The sequence below is a fragment of the Chinchilla lanigera genome, unplaced genomic scaffold (assembly GCF_000276665.1).
Source record: "Chinchilla lanigera isolate Chin_1 unplaced genomic scaffold, ChiLan1.0 scaffold00005, whole genome shotgun sequence".
Classification (NCBI taxonomy): Eukaryota; Metazoa; Chordata; class Mammalia; order Rodentia; family Chinchillidae; genus Chinchilla; species Chinchilla lanigera.
The window spans coordinates 8,915,287-8,935,194 of record NW_004955406.1 but is presented as its reverse complement, the minus strand read 5'-3'; the positions used below and the strand labels follow the sequence as shown (position 1 = coordinate 8,935,194).

General features: G+C 38.9%; 1 protein-coding gene and 1 long non-coding RNA gene across 2 annotated transcripts in view; one reads left to right on the top strand and one right to left on the bottom strand.

Annotated features, from left to right (window-relative positions):
* Positions 1–19,908, top strand: part of Smyd3 (SET and MYND domain containing 3) — a 649,248-nt gene that overhangs the window by 482,418 nt on the left and 146,922 nt on the right. Inside the window, exons 6-8 of the mRNA XM_005374789.2 lie at positions 4,296–4,363; positions 5,910–6,012; positions 17,711–17,821. Of these exons, the coding sequence (XP_005374846.2) occupies positions 4,296–4,363; positions 5,910–6,012; positions 17,711–17,821 (282 nt within the window). The remainder of the gene's footprint in view (positions 1–4,295; positions 4,364–5,909; positions 6,013–17,710; positions 17,822–19,908) is intronic.
* LOC102010124 lies at positions 4,381–19,871 on the bottom strand. Its single transcript, XR_259486.2, has 5 exons — positions 19,778–19,871; positions 19,063–19,258; positions 18,605–18,685; positions 5,851–5,983; positions 4,381–5,645 (listed from the first exon to the last, which is right to left on the bottom strand). It is a non-coding gene; the product is annotated as an uncharacterized LOC102010124 (long non-coding RNA).

The window sequence follows — 19,908 nt, the reverse complement described above, 5'->3', positions numbered from 1 at the left end:
TTTACCAAGTTCTCCTATGTTGATGTCTCCTGGACTTGTTCTGAGTGGGGTAGAGTTATGAGATTGTGTTTTAGTCCTTCATCTTGTCATGTTTGATACCAGATGCAGAAAGCTCAGTCTCCCTCTTCCCTGATAGCTCAGCAAAGGCCACTAGTGTCCCTGGTTTTCCTGATGGTCAAGCTTGCCCCTCAGTATCCACTGAGATGCACTGCTTAGTCTGGGGTTTTCTGGCAGATGGTAAAGTGTATCTAGTTCTCTCAGGTCACAGAGGCAGACCGTGATGTCAGCTGATGGCAGCCTGTCTGATCCAGCATCCCCTTGCTGTTCAGGGCACGTGTATGACCCAGAATTGGGTTGCGTTGGTGCGCAATCCTGGAGCAGTTGACCTGTGTCCCCAGGCAGTTCAGGGTACAGACAAATCCAGACATGAACTGCAGGGTCAAAAGGCTGTGGCCCACCTGATTCTGTGTCTCCAGGCAGTTTAGGATGTGCATGGGAGCTAGATGCGGGCTGTACCAACAGCGATCACAAACTGCCCATGTCTGTGATCTCCAGGAGGTCGGGGTGTAAGCAAAGCCCAAACCTGAAATGTGGTCTCAGCAGTTCCTGCTCCAGTACCTCACTGGGCACTGGGCATGTACAGAGAGGGCCCACACACGAACCCTAGTGAGAACAGTTCGCAGGCCTTCTGAGTGAGGATCTCCCGTCTGCACCGGGTACAGACTCAGACTGTGATGGCGGCAGGGTCGTGGGTCTCCCACTCTGCCCCCAGGAAGTAGATAGGAAGTGTCTGTTTCTCTCAGTGGCATTCAGCTGGGAACTGTGCTGTCAGCGGGTCACAGCCCATCTGATTCTGTGTCTCCAGTCAGTTCAGGATGCACAGAGGAGCCAGACATGGGCCACACCAACAGCAGTCATAAACTGCCCATGTCTGTGATCTCTAGGAGGTTGGGGCACAAGCAAAGCCCAAACCCGAACCGCGGTGCCAGCAGCTCATGGTGCGCATGCTCCAGAATCTCACTGGGCGCTGGGCATATGCAGAGAGGGCCCACATGTGAACCCTGGTGAGAGCAGTTCATGGGCCTTCTGAGTGAGGATCTCCTGTCTGTGCCGGGTGTATGGAGGGCCCAGACTCAGACTGTAATGGCAGTGGGGTCCTAGGTCGTTCTCTCTGCCCCCAGGAAGTAGATGGGAAGTAGCTGATTCTCTCAGCAGTGTTTAGCTGGGAACTATGCTGTCAGTGAGTCGCAGCCCATCTGATTGTGTGTCGCCAGTCAGTTCAGGATGCACAGAGAAGACATGGGAAATATTGTTAAAGAATATTCATGCTAGATTTTATAGAGTGAATTCTTTACCTTAACCACTTTTATCTTTGTCAAAATAATCCCACTGGTATGCTTTTCTACATGTGTCTTCCTGTGAAGTGTTCACTTATTAGTTGTTTAGCATGTGCAATTTCCTAAATTAACTGTTTATGCAAAGTTAATACTTTAAAAATATTTAAAATTTGTTTTGTAACACTTTCCATTCTTTTACTTTTTGATATAAAGAACAGTTCTTTTTTAAATTATTGTTTAATTGCACCTGGACATACCATCTACCTATTCTTTCATTTAAAAAGAAGAATCCCAAGAGCAGCCTCATAACCATCATGGTTGTCAGTGGTACATGTCAAGATTATTTCCTGTAAAGTTCCTTTTAGTCAAGGTAGAGCTGAATAGAAGCACCATTTTTTTAAATAAAAGTGAGAGTGGGCAAAATCTACGCTTTTATTCAGTGGCTCAAGAAGACTGTAATACAGACATAACTCTGAGAATAGTATATAGGAGGAGCTTGTTTGAAACATGTTAAATTTAAAAATACTCTTATTGTACAGTGGAATGAAATCTAAAGATGCAAATGACAAATTGATAATAATGAAAATAGGAAAAGAGCAGAAAGTAAAGACTAAAAGGAGAAGATACAAGAGAAGCTAGAGGGAAGGAGAAACATTAGGCCTGTCATTCATTGCTTCATTCATTCAGGAAATATTTTTGCTAGTATACCAGGTCCTTGGTATAAGCAGAGAAGCAAACAAATCCTGTGCTATTCTAATGAATAAGACTGTCATCTCATCCTTTAGACTAGTGAAAAAGAGGATAAAACAAAGATTAATCAGACTGGACAGAAAAACTGGGCAAAGCAATGTGAGTAGTGGGCTATAAAGGTTGGATATCTAAGGACAAGAAATATGAAAAATGAACTTTCACCTTTTCCTTTTCATGGCCCATAACTCCATCCATCTCTTCTTCTCCACATCCACATCTAGATTAGTTTCTTGGATCTTCCCTCACCCTGTTCTGGATAATTATCCTCTGGGGATGCTGAGGACCAGACCCAAGCAGTCATCCATCTATCTGAAAACCATTTATTAGTGTCTTCTATATATCAAGCATTGTGATATGTATAGGAATACAATAATAAATGAGATATTATCTCTACTATTTGAGTATCTTATAATCTATTTGTGTATAGTGGCAAGTTAGGAGTAAATAATAATCTGGTTTGATAAACACTATTAAAAGGATAAGTAAAAGCCATGTAAGTGCAGGGATGAGGAAAGTTTCCCAGAGTAAGAGCCCACCAAGTTGACATTTCCTCCTGTAGTTCTTACTCTTTTAAAAATTTTATCTGAATGAGTCTATTTCAGGAAAACCTTGAATATGCTTCTTAGTTGATGAAAAATTAATTTTGGCTTGATTCAAAATTAGCACATTAAATACTCTGTGGTTTTTCATTAGTGGGTTACTTTAGCTGAAATTCTGACTATGTTTTAAAATATGTGTTAAAATCCACATCCACTTCCCATATTCATACCCATTTAAAAATTCAATTTAAGAAAACCTACAGAATCTTTTGTCCTGTACTTTTATCATCCACTATATACATAAGTCTATATAGGCAATACTGATACAGCTTAATGCAGAACAGATGCCCATAAAGCAGTTTAACTGATATTTGTTTAAAATATGTGTATGTGTACCAACTTATTTCCTTATTTCAAACTGCAGTTTTTTCAGACTTTTAGAGGAAAAATGCCAAATCATGATAAGTTGCACCAGATTTCATATAAGAGCTGTCTGGAGCAGTGAAAGACTCTCAAAGGACTGAACACTTTTTCATACTTTGTGTTCTTTCATAAAAACCTGATTTAGAGAAATCTCTTGTCACTGCTTTTTCCTGTGCAGAAAGTTTCTAACAAGTCAGCATCCATTTGTAGTTACTGGTTTATCTTAAGTCTGTAGTGGCTGCTTTTATTTTCTTTTTGATGGGCTTTGTTATTTTTCATCCTATATTTGTATCTCCAGCTCTAACTACTCCCCTGAACTCCATTTGCTCGTTCTTAGTCTCGGCTTGGATGTCAGATAATCTATTTCAAATGTAACATAACTGAAAGAGAACCACTGGACTCCCTGCCAGCTCTCATGAACCAAATCTCTTTCTTTACATTTCTCCTCATCTTAGTAAAGGGCAAGTGTGATCTATTTGTTCAAGCTGAAAACCTCAAGCATTATCTGGACTCATTTTATTCTCTATAAAGTCCTTCAGTCAGTCCTGTTGGCAGTGTTACCAACTTCTTCCCACTTCTTATGCCACCATCATTCCAAGCATTCTCATTCCAAGTGCAGTGCTCTTTCCATGGTGGTTTGTGGCCTCGCATACATTCACCTTACTGCAGAAAGGTTTTTAAGTTCCTTGAGAGGAGTGATTATCTTTTTTATTTGCCGTATACCCTAAAGGGTACAGAACTGTGGACATACCCAATGAGGGGTTCCATGTGTGGCCACAGTTTGACCAAATTACTGCCTGTGTTTACTGTGGTCTGTGATCAGCTTGGGTCATGAACTTACTCAGATACACACCAGATTCAATGGTATTTGGAAACTGTGGCAATTTGAGTAAAAAATATTGATATATAGGAGTCAAGTTTTCAACAAGTAGCTTATTTGTATTCTGAATGTTGAACATTTCATGTAACTGTAACTGTAAGAATGATTAGGCTGTAGCTAATAGTTGCTGTGCTGCTTTAAACCTCAAAATGTTAGTATTTCTGTACTGAAACACCTGGTGTCCTGAAGGGGGAAGAGTGCCCCCGAGAGTGTCTGCAAATCGCAGAGCATCCATATTTAGCTTCGCTATTACCATACAAGTAGAGAAAGGCCCTTCCATTTTATTTTTGAAAGTTTTATTCACTTGTCTATTTAATTTTTTAAGTAATTCCAGTAACACTGATTGTCTCCCCCTTGTTTTCACAGGTGATCTGTAATGCTTTCACCATCTGTAATGCAGAGATGCAGGAAGTTGGTGTTGGCCTGTACCCCAGGTATGGAAGACAGTATTTCATTGCCTGGAAGACACGACCTTAATTCTCACCCAGTTCCCAGCCTTTTGGAGGCAGTTAGAATGATATCACAGCAACTGGCTCAAGAGCCAGGCTGGTAACTTAGTGATGAATTACAAGAAGATGTAAAAATGTTAAGTTTTATAACTGCACTTTATGTGCTATGCTGTTAATGAAGAGGCAGGCCTCAGAACTAAATTTTTGTTCTTAGGAGCTTTGGGGTAGGAAGTTGAGGATTGTGGGTACCAGTTAACTGTCAAGCTGAGGTTTGGTTATCCCCTACACCGTCCCTGATCTTACTGCCCTACTCCCTGTGCTGAAACACGTGTGAATCTTATCAGACTTACTGCCTCATAGTAGTGGGTCCCTTTTGTCATTTGCATTAGCATACTCTGAGCCCCAAAGCTCCAGAAGGCAAGAAAACTTTCAAGATTGGCTATCTGCACTGCTTCTACAACTGTCACTGTGATGACCTTTGTCCCTGAGCTACTGTGCTGCCCTTCCACGAGCACTAGTGTCATTCCTACTTTCATTTTGTTTTTATGTCATTTGGGGTCAAGTATAAATATATTCTTTTTTATAATTAACCACAAATTTGAGAATTTGGCTTCTTCTTTCCCACAAGTGCCATTAGCTGCAAGTCAGGTCTATTAGTATTGGTTCTCAAAAGCCAATAGCGCAGAATGGTTCAGAGCATGGGCTCTGAGTTCAGGCCACCTGGTTCAAATTGAGTCACCACTCACTCGTGTGTATGCTTGGGTGAATTATTTAACCTCTGTGTATCTGTCTCTTCATCTGCAAATGATCTTTGTAGAATCATTGTATATGTGCTGCTGAAGCGAGCACTGTAAAGTCATTGTGATGACTGCATTAGATAAACATGCTCAAGCATTAAGAAAGTACTGTCTGTACAGCAAATGCTTGTTCTAATTATTATCAATTTATGGTGGAAGTTTAAATACAGTCCATTTCCCAGATGTTAAAGACTGCACTTTCAGTGTAATAAAATGATGAGGCTATGCCCCAGAGCGCATGAACATCTAGTTAGGAAGACCCTCTCAACTTCCTTGGAAGAGGAAGTCCACCTCATTATTATGTTGTAGTAGAGACGCTAAATGAGATCCTTTGTGGGAAAGGTCAGTGGCATCTTAGCTGCAGTGATTGCTGCTGCATCCTGTTATCTCAAAGATGATTTCTTTACACGTCATTTTTTCTCTCCATCTTCATGTTATCTGGCTGGTGTCTGAGATATCTGCACTCCCACCTAAAAAAGGACTCAAAAAATATTTCAGTGAGCAAACTTTCCTAATTAGCCTCCATTTTAGGGAGCATTTTAATTCATATAAAGTAGGATAGTGACATTTTTGGGAATGCACCCAGAGTACTCAGGCTGTGAGCCCTTCTCAACCTCACCTATTTCTTCCCACTCCACATCCCCCAACCCAAAGTGTCTTTTCCACAGCACTCACCAAGTGTAGCTGTTTCACTCCATCTGCTGAGCCGTGATGATCTTCCTCTCTGTTTTCAGTGTGTCCTTACTCAACCACAGCTGTGATCCCAACTGCTCCATTGTGTTCAACGGGCCCCACCTCCTACTGCGTGCTGTCCGAGACATCGAGGTGGGAGAGGAGGTAAGGAAACTTGTGTTCACCCCGTCTGGCCTCCTCCCTCACCAAAGACTCAGGATAAGCATTCTTACAACCGGTTGTGCTTAAGGGACTGCTTTTCATTACCCTTCTTTCTGCCAGTGGGAAGATACATGATAGAGGGGCTGGGGATTTAGCTCAGCGGCAAAGCGCCTGCCTGGCAAGCGCAAGGTCGTGAGTTCGGTTCCCGGTACTGGAGAAAAACCAAGGAAAAAAAAAAGATACATGATAGAGTCACCTATGTTCAGCGACCAGTCACATCCTAATCTATGGATGTGCTAACTTTTTATTTTGTCACCATATTTCTGGATGGTGATAGTTCTAGTGCACGATTGCTATTTATAGGGTTGTGTATTTTATGTATATGCACAACAGTTGTTAAATCTCAATGGCAACAGCTCAGAGGACTGCCATCCCTAAAAATGGTCATTCTTCTGTGACAAGAGGCAGCCCACTTGTGAATAGATTTCTAAGAGCTTACTCACTCCAAAGGCCACTAATTGGATTTTGAATTTTTTACATCTGTGTGTAAAAAGCAAACAGGTTTTATTCTTTCAGGCAGTTGTTGGAACTTTACAAATCCATCCGTATCTCTGGGTGATCACTTAAGCAAATTATGGAAAGGGAATAGAGGCCTGGGAGCATGACCTCCAGCAATGAATGGGCCTTGACTCTCAGTTTGTAAATAGCCAAGCCCACCTGTTTTGGTGATGAATCTTCAGAGCAGCCTGAGGTCTCATGAGGCAGCCACATCTGGGCCACTCGAGGACTGTGAACTCAGCTCTGTATGGAGCTTGCTCAGTTTCCATTTGTGCTGAGTTCTGGTTTATAGATATTTATGCTTTCTAGAACCCAGTTTCCTTCTACCATCCAATTTGCTAAAGTGGATATTTATTGCAAGGAAAACAGAGGATCATAAGCTTTTATTGCATTTATCCAGCACTCAGCCAATAAAATCTGAACTCAGAGGTATCATATTTTATGGAGATGGAGATTTGGCTTTGACAAGATTCACCCCTAGGCTGATTGCCAATTCAGTAAGACACTACTTACACTGCAACTTTTGTCGGATTTCCTGTTTGTAGGACTGGTGTACTAAGTATACATATCTATCAATGATTTGAAGAATTTAGATTTGTGTTTGCTGGAGCCATATATGACTGCAAAGCAGGTGAGAAAAGGAACTACTATCAATTTTCAGCAATATTAGTTTAGAGGTCAAAGAGTGGCTGTTGTTGTTGTTGATGAGGTTGATGTTTTAGTAAATTTACAAAACAAAACAAGGTCTAAGGATGTAGCTCATTGGTAGAGTGCTTGCCTAACATGCACAAAACCCTGGTTTCCATCCCCACCACTGCAAAAGGAAAAGAAAGAAATTTGACAGGCAAACAGAAAAACTACTGGAATTTTCAGAAACAACAAACACAGTTTTTTGTATCTTGTTTTTAAGACTTGGTCACTACTTCTTCTGCCTGTTTGGTGTTCATGTAGTTGGAAAAAAAACACCTTATCTTTTGGGTTTTTTATGTCTTTCTCTTTCTACTTCTGGAGCAATAAGCAAATCCTTCTTGTGTAAAACAACATTTCTGTTCAGCAGCAAGCCCTGCAGACTTGACATTTTTCTCAATGGTTCTTATCAAAGAGTTTTTACAACAAAAAAGAGGATTTTCCCTGAAAGTCTTTATCAGCTTGTTAAAATAGAAAGTAGCTGGGGATATAGCTATGTGGAGCAGAAGGTCCTGAGTTCAATTCTGGTACCAACACAAAACAAACAAACAAACAAAAATAAAAACCATTCTGTAGTATGCTCCTTGGTGATGACATTTCCTGTGCTTACTTGTCCTTCTCTCTGCCCATTTCTACTTGCCTTAATATCATATTCCCTTCAAGGTCCTTTCAAACACCATCTCTTCCATAAAGCTTTTGCTAGTTTTTCACATTGAGGGAAGGTCTTTCCCTCTAAGATCTCCCTTTTGGTGGTTATTAGCATATATTTGGCACTTATTCTGGCTCGTTCAGCTGTCATCTTCATGAGGAGAGACACCTAGGTCTTGCTTACATCTGAGCTTCCTTGCACTTTGCCTAGTAGTGAAGAGGCATTGATCCCTCTTTGCTAAAATGACTATTAATTGAGCATACTTTAAAGACCAGCAATGTTTCTCAGTGGGGAGCTATTGGCATTTTGAATCAAACAGTTCTTCATTATATGCAGCTACTGACCATTGAGGAAAAATTGTGTCTCCAGTCTCTGTTCAATTCAAGCCTATAGCTGCCAACAACTAAAATACATCCTGCACATGTATTTATTTTATTAAGTTTATTGGTACAATTTAGATATAAAGATCACATTCATCATAGGGAATTTGTACCTGTACATAATATACAGTATCTTGATTTCTCTTCTTTATTCCATTCCCCTTCCCTCCCTCCAACCCCTCTTCCCCTCCTTATTTACAAAGCTTTGTTTCCATTTTATCCTTTTTTTCTCATTTTTTTCTTTTCCCTTTCCTCTTCTCCCTCTCTCCCCTTCCTAGTTTTTTTGAATAATTTGAATAATTTTGAATAATTTTTGAATAATTTTTTCCTATTTCCTTTTGAATAATTTTTTCCTATTTCCTTTATAAAGGAAATATAATATATTTTTTCCTATTTCCTTTTGAATAATTTTTTCCTATTTCACCGTATCTGTTATACATTTTGATTCGTATTTACACTATCAGTTTCTCATCCCATGTTTGTGCAATTTATTTCAGTGAAGAGTATGGTCTCAAGGTGCACCCATTTACCTAGAAATGTCTCGAGTTTATTCTTCTTTGAGGCTGAGTATTACTCCATTGTATAAAAAATGTATCATTTTTATCCATTCATCAGTTGATGGGCACTTAGGTTATTTCCAAAATTTAACTATTACAAACTGTGCTGCTATGAACATGTGTGCTCCTATATCACTGTGATATGATGTATTTCATTCTTTTGAGAAGATACCCAGAGGAAAATAGCTGGGTCAGATGGGACCTTCAGTCCTAGTTTTTTTGAGGAATCTCCTCATTGATTTCCATAGTGATTGCACCAGTCTACACACCTACCAACACTACAAAAGGGTTCCTTTTTCCCCACAGCCCCACCAACATTTGTTATTGGTTGATTTCTTGATGATAGCCATTCTTTCCAGAGTGAGATGGAACCTCAGCATTGTTTTAATTTGCATCTCTCAAATGACCAGTGATGTTGAACATTTTTTCATATATTTATTTGCTGTTTGTATTTCTTCCTCTGAGAAGTGTGTATACATTTCTGATGTCCATTTTTAGATTGAGTCTTTAAATTTGGGGGGGTCCGATTTTTTCAATTCTTTGTGTGTTCTAGATATAAGTCCTTTATCTGAGGAATAACTGGCTAAAATTTTTCCCACTTTGTGGGTTGTCTTTTCCCTCTGTTGGTGATTTCTTTTGCTGTGCAAAAGCATTTTAGTAAGATGAGATCCTAGTTGTTTTTTTGTGGTATTTCTTGTGCAATCAGAGTTTTATTCATGAAGTCCTTGCCTACACCTATGTCTTTAAGAGTTTTGCCTATTCTTTCTTCCAAGAGATACAGTGTTTCTGTTTTAATACTTAGATCTTTGATCCATTTTGATTTTAGTGTGATGCCTGGTAATAGAAATTGGTCTAATTTTAGTTGTAGGCATGTGGAAAGCCTTAGGCATGTGAAAGTTTTTTCAGCACAATTTATTGAAGAGGCTATCATTCCAGTGAACGTGTTTGGCCCCTTTGTCAAAGATAATGTGGCTGAGTGTGTTTGCAGTTGTTTCTCTATCTTCTAATCTGTTCCATTGATCCTCAAGCGTGGAGGGTTTTTTGTTTATTTGTTTGTTTTTGTTTTTATTTTTGCCAGTACCATGCTTTTTATCACAGTAGCTTTTGTAGTATCGTTTTTAAATCGGGAATTATGATGCCCCCTGCCTTGTCTTTGTTGCTGAGAATTGCTTGTGTCATTAGGTCTCTTCTGGTTCCACATGAATTTTAGGAATGTTTTCTCTAGTTCTGTGAGGTACACTAGTGGTATTTTGATTGGGCTTGCGTTAAATCTGTGTAACAATTTGTGGAGCGAGGGGATAGCCATATTCACTGTGTTGGTTCTTCCTACAGAAGCGCAAGGGGTATCGTTCCATTGTCTGATTTCCTCTTCAGTCTCCTTTTTCAGAGTACCGTAGTATTCAGTGTAGAGATTTTGTACTTCCTTTGTTAGACTGATCCCTAAATATTGTTTTGTGGGTTTTTTTTTATTTTATTGTAAAAAGTGTTGTTTCCCTAATTTCTTTCTTAGTGAGTTTGTTGTTTGTATGCAGGAATGCTCCTGATTTTTGAGTGTTGACTTTGTATCCAGCTAAATGACTGAATTGGTTATTAAAACTAGAAATCTTTTAGTGAAGTTTTTGGTATCTTCTAGGTAGAGTATCATGTCATCAAGCGCACAGCTCATATAAGAGACAAAATTATAAAAATCAGAGCAGAAATTAATGCAATTGAGACCAAGAAAACAGTGCAAAGAATTGAAGAATTTGTTCTTTGAAAGATCAAATAAAATTGATAAATCCTTGGCCAAATTTATCAAAAAAAGGAAACAAAAGACTCAGATTCATGCAATTAGGAATGAAAAGAGTGAAATCACAACAGATCTTGTGGAAATCTAGATCATCAATACCTACTTTGGAATCTTCACTCAAATACAATCGAAAAAACAGAAGAAATAAACAGATTCCTTGATACATATAAATTCCCAAAGTTGGATCAAGAATATATAAAAATTCTAAATAACCCAATATCACTCAATGAAATTGACAAGGTAATTTAAAATTTACCAACAAAGAAAAGCCCACATCCTGATGGGTTCACTGCTAAATTCTATAAGAAATTTAGAGAAGATCTAATGCCATTAGTCCTCAAACTCTTTAATGAAATTGAAAGAGAAGCAGTACTCCCAAAGTCATATCTGGAATGACTTTGGTACCAAAACAGAGAAGGACCTAACCAAAACAAGAGAACTACAGGCCAATCTCCCTAATGAACATAGACACAAAAATCCTCAATAAGATACTGGCAAAGAGAGTGCAGCAAATCATCAAGAAGATTATACACTATCACCAAGCAGGATTCATCTCAAAGATGTAGGGATGGTTCAACATATGCAAATCAATAAGTGTAATACATTTATCAACATATAATATCAACAGAGCCAAAGACAAAAATCATATGATCATCTCAATAGACACATAAAAAAGCATTTGACAATGTCCAGCACCCATTCATGATAAAAACCCTGCAGAAAACTGGAATAGGTGGTCTTTACTTCAATCTGATAAAAGCCATCTGTGACAAACCAACAGCCAATATCATACTAAACAGCCAAAAACTGAAAATTGTCACTCTAAAATCAGGAACAAGACAAGGATGTCCACTGTCACCACTCTGATTCAGTATCATTCTACAAACATTAACCGGAGCAGGTAGACAAGAGAAAGAAGTAAAAGAAATAAAGATAAGAAAGGAAGAAGTTAAATTATCCTATACATTTAAAACTGACACATTGGGGCAGAGATAAGGAGAGGGAGAATCTTGAGAGAAAACCTTGTGAGGCATTTGTTAGGAGGACCAATTCCTATTTACTGTGCAAATATTAAAGGGACCAAATTTAGACAGTTTGGTAACTACATTACATCATTTTTGCATTTTGCCTTTTCTGTTCATTAGGGCACCCCTACTTTTAACACGGGCTGTTTGGGATATAAGCACCAGAATATAAGCTCTATGAAGGAAGCCTAGACAGTTCTAGAAACAGGAGATCCTTGATTTGTATTTGTTGAGTAAATGAAGGTAAAACAAGAGGTGGTATGGGATATTAGAGTTAATTTTGGAACTTACGTATGTTCTTATGTGCAGTACTTATGTGTGTTCCATTCCTTGGCTCTCAGAAAGAAAAGAATGTTAAAGCCAACTCATTGCCATTTAGAGATAGGAATATGTCAGTATCCACACAGGGAGAGCTGGAAAATTGCTGAAGCTTCCATAATAACAGAAGTTGCTTTCCCTTTTGTTTCTTTCACATCAAACCATACTTTGGACCCCCTTTGGAACATTTTCCTTCAATCCTGCTCAATTTACCACACATTGCAATTGAGAATTTACATTATCATGGTGAGTTGTTGAGTCTTTTGTGTTGGTTCAAGGTTTTGTGCTTCTTCTTCCTGCCACCTCTTGCAGAGAGAAGTTTGTAATATGATTGTACAGTTTCTGTGCCCATGTGTCATAGCTCTCATGTGGGATTGCTGATGGCTGCCCCTGCAGAACTGTGCTAAGCTATGAAATACATTTGGTAGTCTGATAGACTTGTAAAACATGGATCAGAGAATAAAGCTGGACAGTCTAGGCTACCCTCATGGGTTTCATAGTTAAAAGAACTTGAGGCTGTCATGCCATTGGCTGTCAGCATTCTCTGGATCCACATGGCTTGGGAGAAATGTGGTTTGCATGAACTGAACATATTGGTATCCTTAATGTCAGTTTTAATCTAGTGTATTTTGGGATGAGGTCTGTTCCTTTATTTAGTTTGTATTTGTTACATCATTTAACAAATTCACTGAGTATTTATTGGGTAGCAAGAGCTGGGCTGATAGTTTCAGAAACTTTGAGGAATACAAAGATGAATAGGGCCCAAGCTTGCCTATAAGAATTCAAGGTATAATTGATAGACGTGATACAGAGCAAAAAACAGTAACAGAATATCAAAGGCAAAATGGCATAAATGTGTACAGGGCTTTATAGACATTTGGAGCAGAGCATGCAAGGGGTAGAAAGGGGCAGGAGTTGGGGAGCAGTTAAGAAATGTTTCCAGAGAAATGACTCTTCAAATTGAAAGGATCCATAGAGTTACAGCCACTGAGGCAGGGGAAGGGAGCTTAAACTGTGATATAGAGTTCAGGAACGGAACAATGAGTTCAGGCAGTAAGAAGCTGTTCATGTCAATAGACCAGAGAATTCAGATGTGACAAGCTGATGTGGAAATATGTAGGGACCAGAGCAATGGGCTGGGTTCATGTGAAGATTCCGTGACAGTGCCTGGTGTGTAAGGAATTCTCAGTAAATATTCATGGAAAGAGGAGTGACAGACAATGGGACATTGGTGAAACATTTAGGGAAAGGAACTGCCTGAGCAGTTACCTGTGTGTAGTTAAGATTGAGTAATGAGAGTCAGAGTGACAAAATAATTCAGGTAAGAGGTGACAGTAGTAACATGAAGTCAAGAGAAGGTCAGGTGGTGGCTTAGAATGGAGGATCTCAAAAATGTAATATAAAGAAGCTAAATCTGGCAGGATTTGTGAGACAAAGAGAAGAAAATGATACTCAGGTTTAATTTTAAAATTTAAAACATTTTTTTTTAGTTGAGAGCCAAAATATTGAAAATGTGACAGTGTAACTCTAGAAACAAAAATAGTGTCTAATTTTAATCTGGCCTTCTTACTCACTCATATAGATGGGAAGGATTGTTTTATGAAAAAGGAATTCATTTTGCCTTGAGATTGGAGGTAGGCAGCAGATTCAGATACACAAAATCTCTTTGATAATATTACTCTAGTGTTGGGGATGATTTATTGCATTCTCCATAAAAGCCACACTAAAATGGAAGCACAGTGGTCACTGACATTAATATTTTAATGCAATTTTCTTTTATTCCATTAAAGCATCAGCTGATCAATGGCCAAGTTTCACATGTGTGTTTCCGCTAAACGAGCCCTATGTTTAGTGAACAGATACTCCATTAAAACTGCGAATCAGTGAGTTTTGAATAATGGTTTTTACTTCAGCTGATAAAATGACTTAGCTGTTATTAGCTATTGGTAATCTGGGTATATGTTTTACTAAATGTTTTTCATAGACTTTGAAGCAGTATATTTTGTAAACTTCAGTGACATGAAAGAGAATAAAGGAGAAAAATGAGTCATTGACTCTGAGGGAGTAGGGCAGTCCTCATTGGAAAGTGCACATTTAAGCCAATTTTGAAGGATGAGAGCGCTCTTATTTAGCTGAGGGGTGGTACCCAGAAATGTATTGGCATGGTGTGTGTTGTAACAGAGCAATGGCAATGTACACAATTGTGATAGGCTGTAGGGTACAGGGAAAGACGTTGAGATTGGAAAAAGACCTAAAATAAGTACAGGAAAGCCTTGTGTGGCTCTATCCCCTAGATACTGAGAAACCATCAGAAGTCTTCATGTAGTGAAATGGCATGATCAGATGGGAGTTTTAGCATGATCTCTCTGAAAGCAGTTTAGAAGATGAAAGTAGACAGAAGGCAGCAGGGAGGCCAGTTAGAAAGCCATTGCATAGTCCAGGTAATGGTTGCCGGCACTTATAGGATATTGAGGGAGGCTATAAGAGCCTGTTTATTGGGGTTAAATGAAATAAGTAGTCTCCTGCTGCCCATTCACTACCTGGCATGATCATTCTTGTAGTTTGGCCCCCAAAATGAAGCCTTGGATTAGTCAAGTACCCTAGTGTCAGGGACTTCACACTGTGTACCTTGTACTCCTCCAATTGGCCTAATCTGGTGGCTGGGCCAGTGACTAGGAGTCATTAGGCTGGAATGAGGACATAGAGATTATCTAATTTATCACCTCATCTCATATACAGAAATGGACCCAGAGAGCCTGAGCATAAAAATGAATGTAAACCACTTTGAAGATATCAATATGTAATACAACAAGCATTGTTAATTTCCTACTACTTTGTAACTCTGTATTGTCTGTACTGTTCTTTTGCTATTTTGTAAAAGGTTGTCTGTCTGTTAAAGTTTTCCCCCTTTTATTTTTAAAATTAAAAAAATGAATGTACATACTGCCTCAAACTTACTAAAAGACTCTTTCAAGAAGTATGCTGAAATGTTATTTGGAATGTGGAACCTAATACCCTGTAGAAACCCAGAACAACTTGCCCATACAAAGCCCGTTTGCACTTTAGAGGCAGCCTTGACCTCAGATCATAAAGCAAGAGAAAGATTAAGGGAATTAAAAAGTGGCATGCTCTTGGTTGAAGGAGCCCAGTTGTCATAAAACCCTTCCTCGTGCAGGCTTGAGTTCTTCAGGTGTGATGGTGCAGCTGGGGCTCCTGATGTAGCAGGCCTCTCTCATGGAGCCCCGAGAAGCATGAGAAGCAGCTTTTCTTGTGTAGAGTATCAGGCTTGAATCAAGAGATCTGGGTACAAATCCCAACATTACCCAAATTCAAGACCTTTGTTGCTTTTCACTTTCCATGCTGCCTTGGCAGGTGCCCAGCAGGTAATAGAAACTCAGTAACATCATTGTGTACATTTCCTAAGGGCAGGTCCTCTTGTTCCTGTGTACAAAGCAGCGTGGTAGAGTTGCCTAACACAGCAAGACTCTAGAGAGAGCCAGCCAGCCAGGTGAGGCTGTGGCTTCTGTTTCCTGGTGATGGCCATGGAGGGTCTGGCGGATCTGCTAACCAGCCTTCCCCCGCCTCCCTGTGCAGCTTTAGTGAGGCTTCCTGGAGCTGTTTTCTGTCAAAGAGGATGGCCTTCTGTGCCCTACCATCATTTCCAACAAGTGAGATCATGTTTTGTAGACATGAGATGATTTCTTTTAAGTAAAAGAAAAACCACATGGTGTGTTTGCTCTAGGGAGTTTTTGTCATCTCCTTAGTAGATAATCCTACCTTCTTCCTCTCCTATAATATCCTTTTCTTCTGCCATCACAAATACCCCCATAATTACTTTCTACATTTGAAAGCAAATAAAGAAGTATTTTATACAGTATAGTACAAGATGATTTATGTTACATACACAGAGATACACACACAACACACACACACACACACACACACACACACACACACACACGCACAATAAAAAACAGAATGGTGAGGGAATTAGGAGTCCTGGGGTAGAGTGGAAATTAGGCTGTTATTTTAAATAGAGTATTCAGGTTAGCCCTAATCTAGAAAATAAGATTTGATGGAAACAGAAGGACAATGATGGAGGTTGCCCTGGTAATATGGCAGAAGACAGAGGAAACAGCTAATGTGTAGGCCTTGAGGCAGGAGCAAGGGATAGCAAGGAGTCCAGGCTGGCTGGGGCAGTGAGACGCGCGGGAGAGAGGGACATGAATTCAGAGAGGGAATGGGATCAGATTATGCAAAGCCACTGCTTCTCTAATTACCTGTGATGAAGGACTTGTATTTTCCTTCACTGAAGATCAATATTTTTTATAAAATTTACTGAAAATGAGTTATTAGAAAATAAAATGTTTTGAAAATACTAAGGATAAGTCCAGTGTTTTATATTTACATCATATAAGTTACTCTTAACAAAATTAAAATAAAAATTTCTAAGTGTCAGCTTCACCTTTCTTTGCTCATTTCCTAGTAGCTCACACTGTGGACTCGCGCCAGGCCAAGGTGTACACTGAATTGCACTGAGGGCTACCATCAGAAGTTGGCCCTTACTCAAGCACAAAGGACTCCATTGCCTAGTATCAGACAGAAACCCTAGTCTAACTCATGTGTTCTGTTGATGAACCACTCAGCTAGAGGATGGAGTGCAAAGAACCTAGGGAAAGAAGCAGAGACACCAGCCATTGCACTTGAACTTTATAGGCAAGAGATGGTGGTGGCTCAAACCAGGATGGTAACATTGGAAAAGACAAAAAGTAGTTGGTTGTGGATACATTTTTAAGGTAGATCCCACAGAATTTCTTGGTGGATTTGGATGGAAGTACAAAAGGAAAGAGCCAAGTCAAGGGTAATTCTGAGGTTTCAGCTTGTATGATGCATAGAAGAATTGCTGTCTTCTGAGACTGGAAAGGGACTGAAATGGAACAGGTGGGGTGAAATCAAGAGTTCTTTTATATATTTTTTAATTTGACTATGAGTGCATTGAAGAATTATTCAAGTGAATTTAAACACCTGGATGTCATATAAAGACCTATGACTAAAAGTAGACCCTTAGGGCTAGCAAGAACTCAGCAGCTTTTTAAGTGTATCCTCTCATCTTGATTTTCCACCTCTAAGGCAGAGAAGTTACTGTATTTAAGAGGACCCAAGGAAAGCAGCTTATGAACCCCACCAATGATTGTCCTCTAACATTAAATTCTCTCCCTTTGGAAATTATTTCATATTTTATACCTAATTACAAGTAAGAGGACTATTCCCCTAGTTTCAAGGATTGGATAACCCTAAAAGTCCCAGAGACAGCTATAGAATTTATTAGGATTTAAGAGCAGTCTGGCTGTATCATCTGTTGTCTGTCTGATTGCCAGGATGAATTTGGCTTCTCTGATTGCCAGTGGTTATAGCATGTATGGCCAACCCTTAGTGATACTGAACATATAATAGCTCTGTTTAATGAAAATTTGTAAAAGCTAGAGTACAAAAGTATATGGTGGTCATAAGCCTAGTGCTTTAAAATATATGATATAAAGGCTTACACTTAACAAAGACTTGAAGGAAATACATTGAAATTTGACAGGATAAGGGACTATAAGTGCTACCTTCTATCTTAAACTTGTTGATTAGTAACCAAGCAAAATCTACTCTAATCATTGGCAGTAATAATAACCATTAGTAAGGAAAATGTATGTGACAGCTGTATGAACTTTCCCTGTCTTGGGCCTCCACAGCTTACTATCTGCTACCTGGATATGCTAATGACCAGTGAGGAGCGCCAGAAGCAGCTGAGGGACCAGTACTGCTTTGAGTGTGACTGTTTCCGGTGCCAAACGCAGGACAAGGTACGATGAATAGAACCATTTCCAGGTAACATCTCAATGCTCTTTCTAAGAATCTGCTTTTGTTTCACTAATTCAAAAGAAAGGATCCTGTCTGTGATAGGAAACAAGGGTAAGTAAAATAGATCTTTGAGCTGCATACATTTTATTTCTTGGAATTTCTCAACCACAAAACTGGGATTTAAGCACAATAAACATCTATTGAGCTTAGAGTATAGAAGATGTAAGACATTAAATATGTGACATTAAACATAATTAAAAGGACATGAATGGTCAGAATGCTACTACAGCATATAGTAAGAAGGTTTAATTACATTATTGTTGATAATAATTATTGTTTAATAATAAATATACTAAGTTTTATGTGGATTTTTCTTGAAAATTTGTTCTGTAAAGGCTTTCTACCTTTGCATTTTATCACATGGAGATCCCTTACTTAGCAACCTCTATTCTCTGAGGAAAGAAGAGCCAAAATAAATGCCTTAAGTACAAGTGAATGAACTATCCTAATATTATCATATAGCTTCCTTATTTTGAAACTTATTTACTTTCAGTTTGTACATAATTAGATTATCTGATAAAGTCTTACTTTTGCAGTGTTTACATTTAGAGAGTTCTCTTATAATCATTATCTCACTTAATGTCAAATACTTACAAAAAATTAGAAAACAACTCAAAAATGTTCAGAGATATGCCCTGCGGTAGTATGAAGAAAAAAGTGGCAGAACCAAGTCTCACATTCACACTTGATTAGCTGGAGTGCTTCTTTCACTGTACCATAGCTACCTGTGACTCCTGCTGTCAGCATCGGTGGAGATAGATAATTACTCTCACTGCATAAGAAAGGACCAGGATCTCATTCTAATGCTGCAGAAGTAAGCAAACACAATTAGTTTTGCATTTAAAACAACTTTGAGAAACAAATGAGAAAAAGTGGATCTGTGGCTGATACCTTGATTCTATAGTGTTCAATCCATTTTACTGTTAGCATTTTGCCCCAGGAAGCATGCCAGCAACCACTGGGGACCCCCTGGGATCCCACCTGCTGCACCCCCAGGCTGTAACCTGGAATGGCCCCAGCATCCCTGGTTGGTAATAAGAAGGCTCTGAAATTTAGTTCCTCTTAGTGCCATGAGTCTGGCAAAGCTTCAAAAAAATTTTGAATGAGCATGTTTTATTAAAAATTGTGAGTTCACTTTTATTATAATGGTTGAAATCTGGACTATAAGTAAACAATAACTCACCCAAAACTTGCTTTAGTAGGTAAAGTGCATTTGTCTTAAAAATTCTGGAGAAGTGATCCAAGATGAGAGCCATTGTGCATAGCTTGCATCATGAACCCCAAATCATTTTGTGTTCCTCTTATCCATCTTTAGCACAGGGCTTTGTTCTCATGGTTCTGAGATGACTGCCCCTCCTTCCCACGAGTGTTTACAAGATCTAGACAGGAAAAAGATGATAGTAAATGGCCAAGAACAAGAGAAGTCTTCCTAGAGGTCTTCCATTGTTCCAACCATGTCACTCTTCATTATAAAAGAGGCTGGGAAACTGTGTTTTTACTGTTTTCAGATTTGCTGCAAGAAGAAGATAAGAAAGAAGAGGTGTGTGACTTTTAGTTGGCCAGTCCACAATGTCTAGATCCCATTAACACCATTCTCTTTATTTTCTCTTACTGTGTTGGACTAAAAGTTTGTTTAATATTGTGTTAGTTGGGGTTCTACACACAGTTAGGTGTTGTTTTTCAGTGGGGATACTTTATGAGATATGAATCATTAGACAGTTTTGTCATTATGTAAACACAGAGTAACCCAACATACTGTTTAATAGTAAACTTATTTTTTAAGTACAAGGAGTTCATTCTAAAATAACAATATAGTACACTACATACATTAACCAGCAACTTAGTCATTTATTATCACTATCAAGTATTAGCACTATACATAATTATATATGCTATACCTTCGTACAACTGGCAGCACAGCAGGCTTGTTTCCGTCAGCATCACCACAAACACATGAGTAATGTGCTGAAATAGCACAGTGATTATGACATCGCTAGGTAATAGGACTGTTTTTATTTCCATCCTGCTC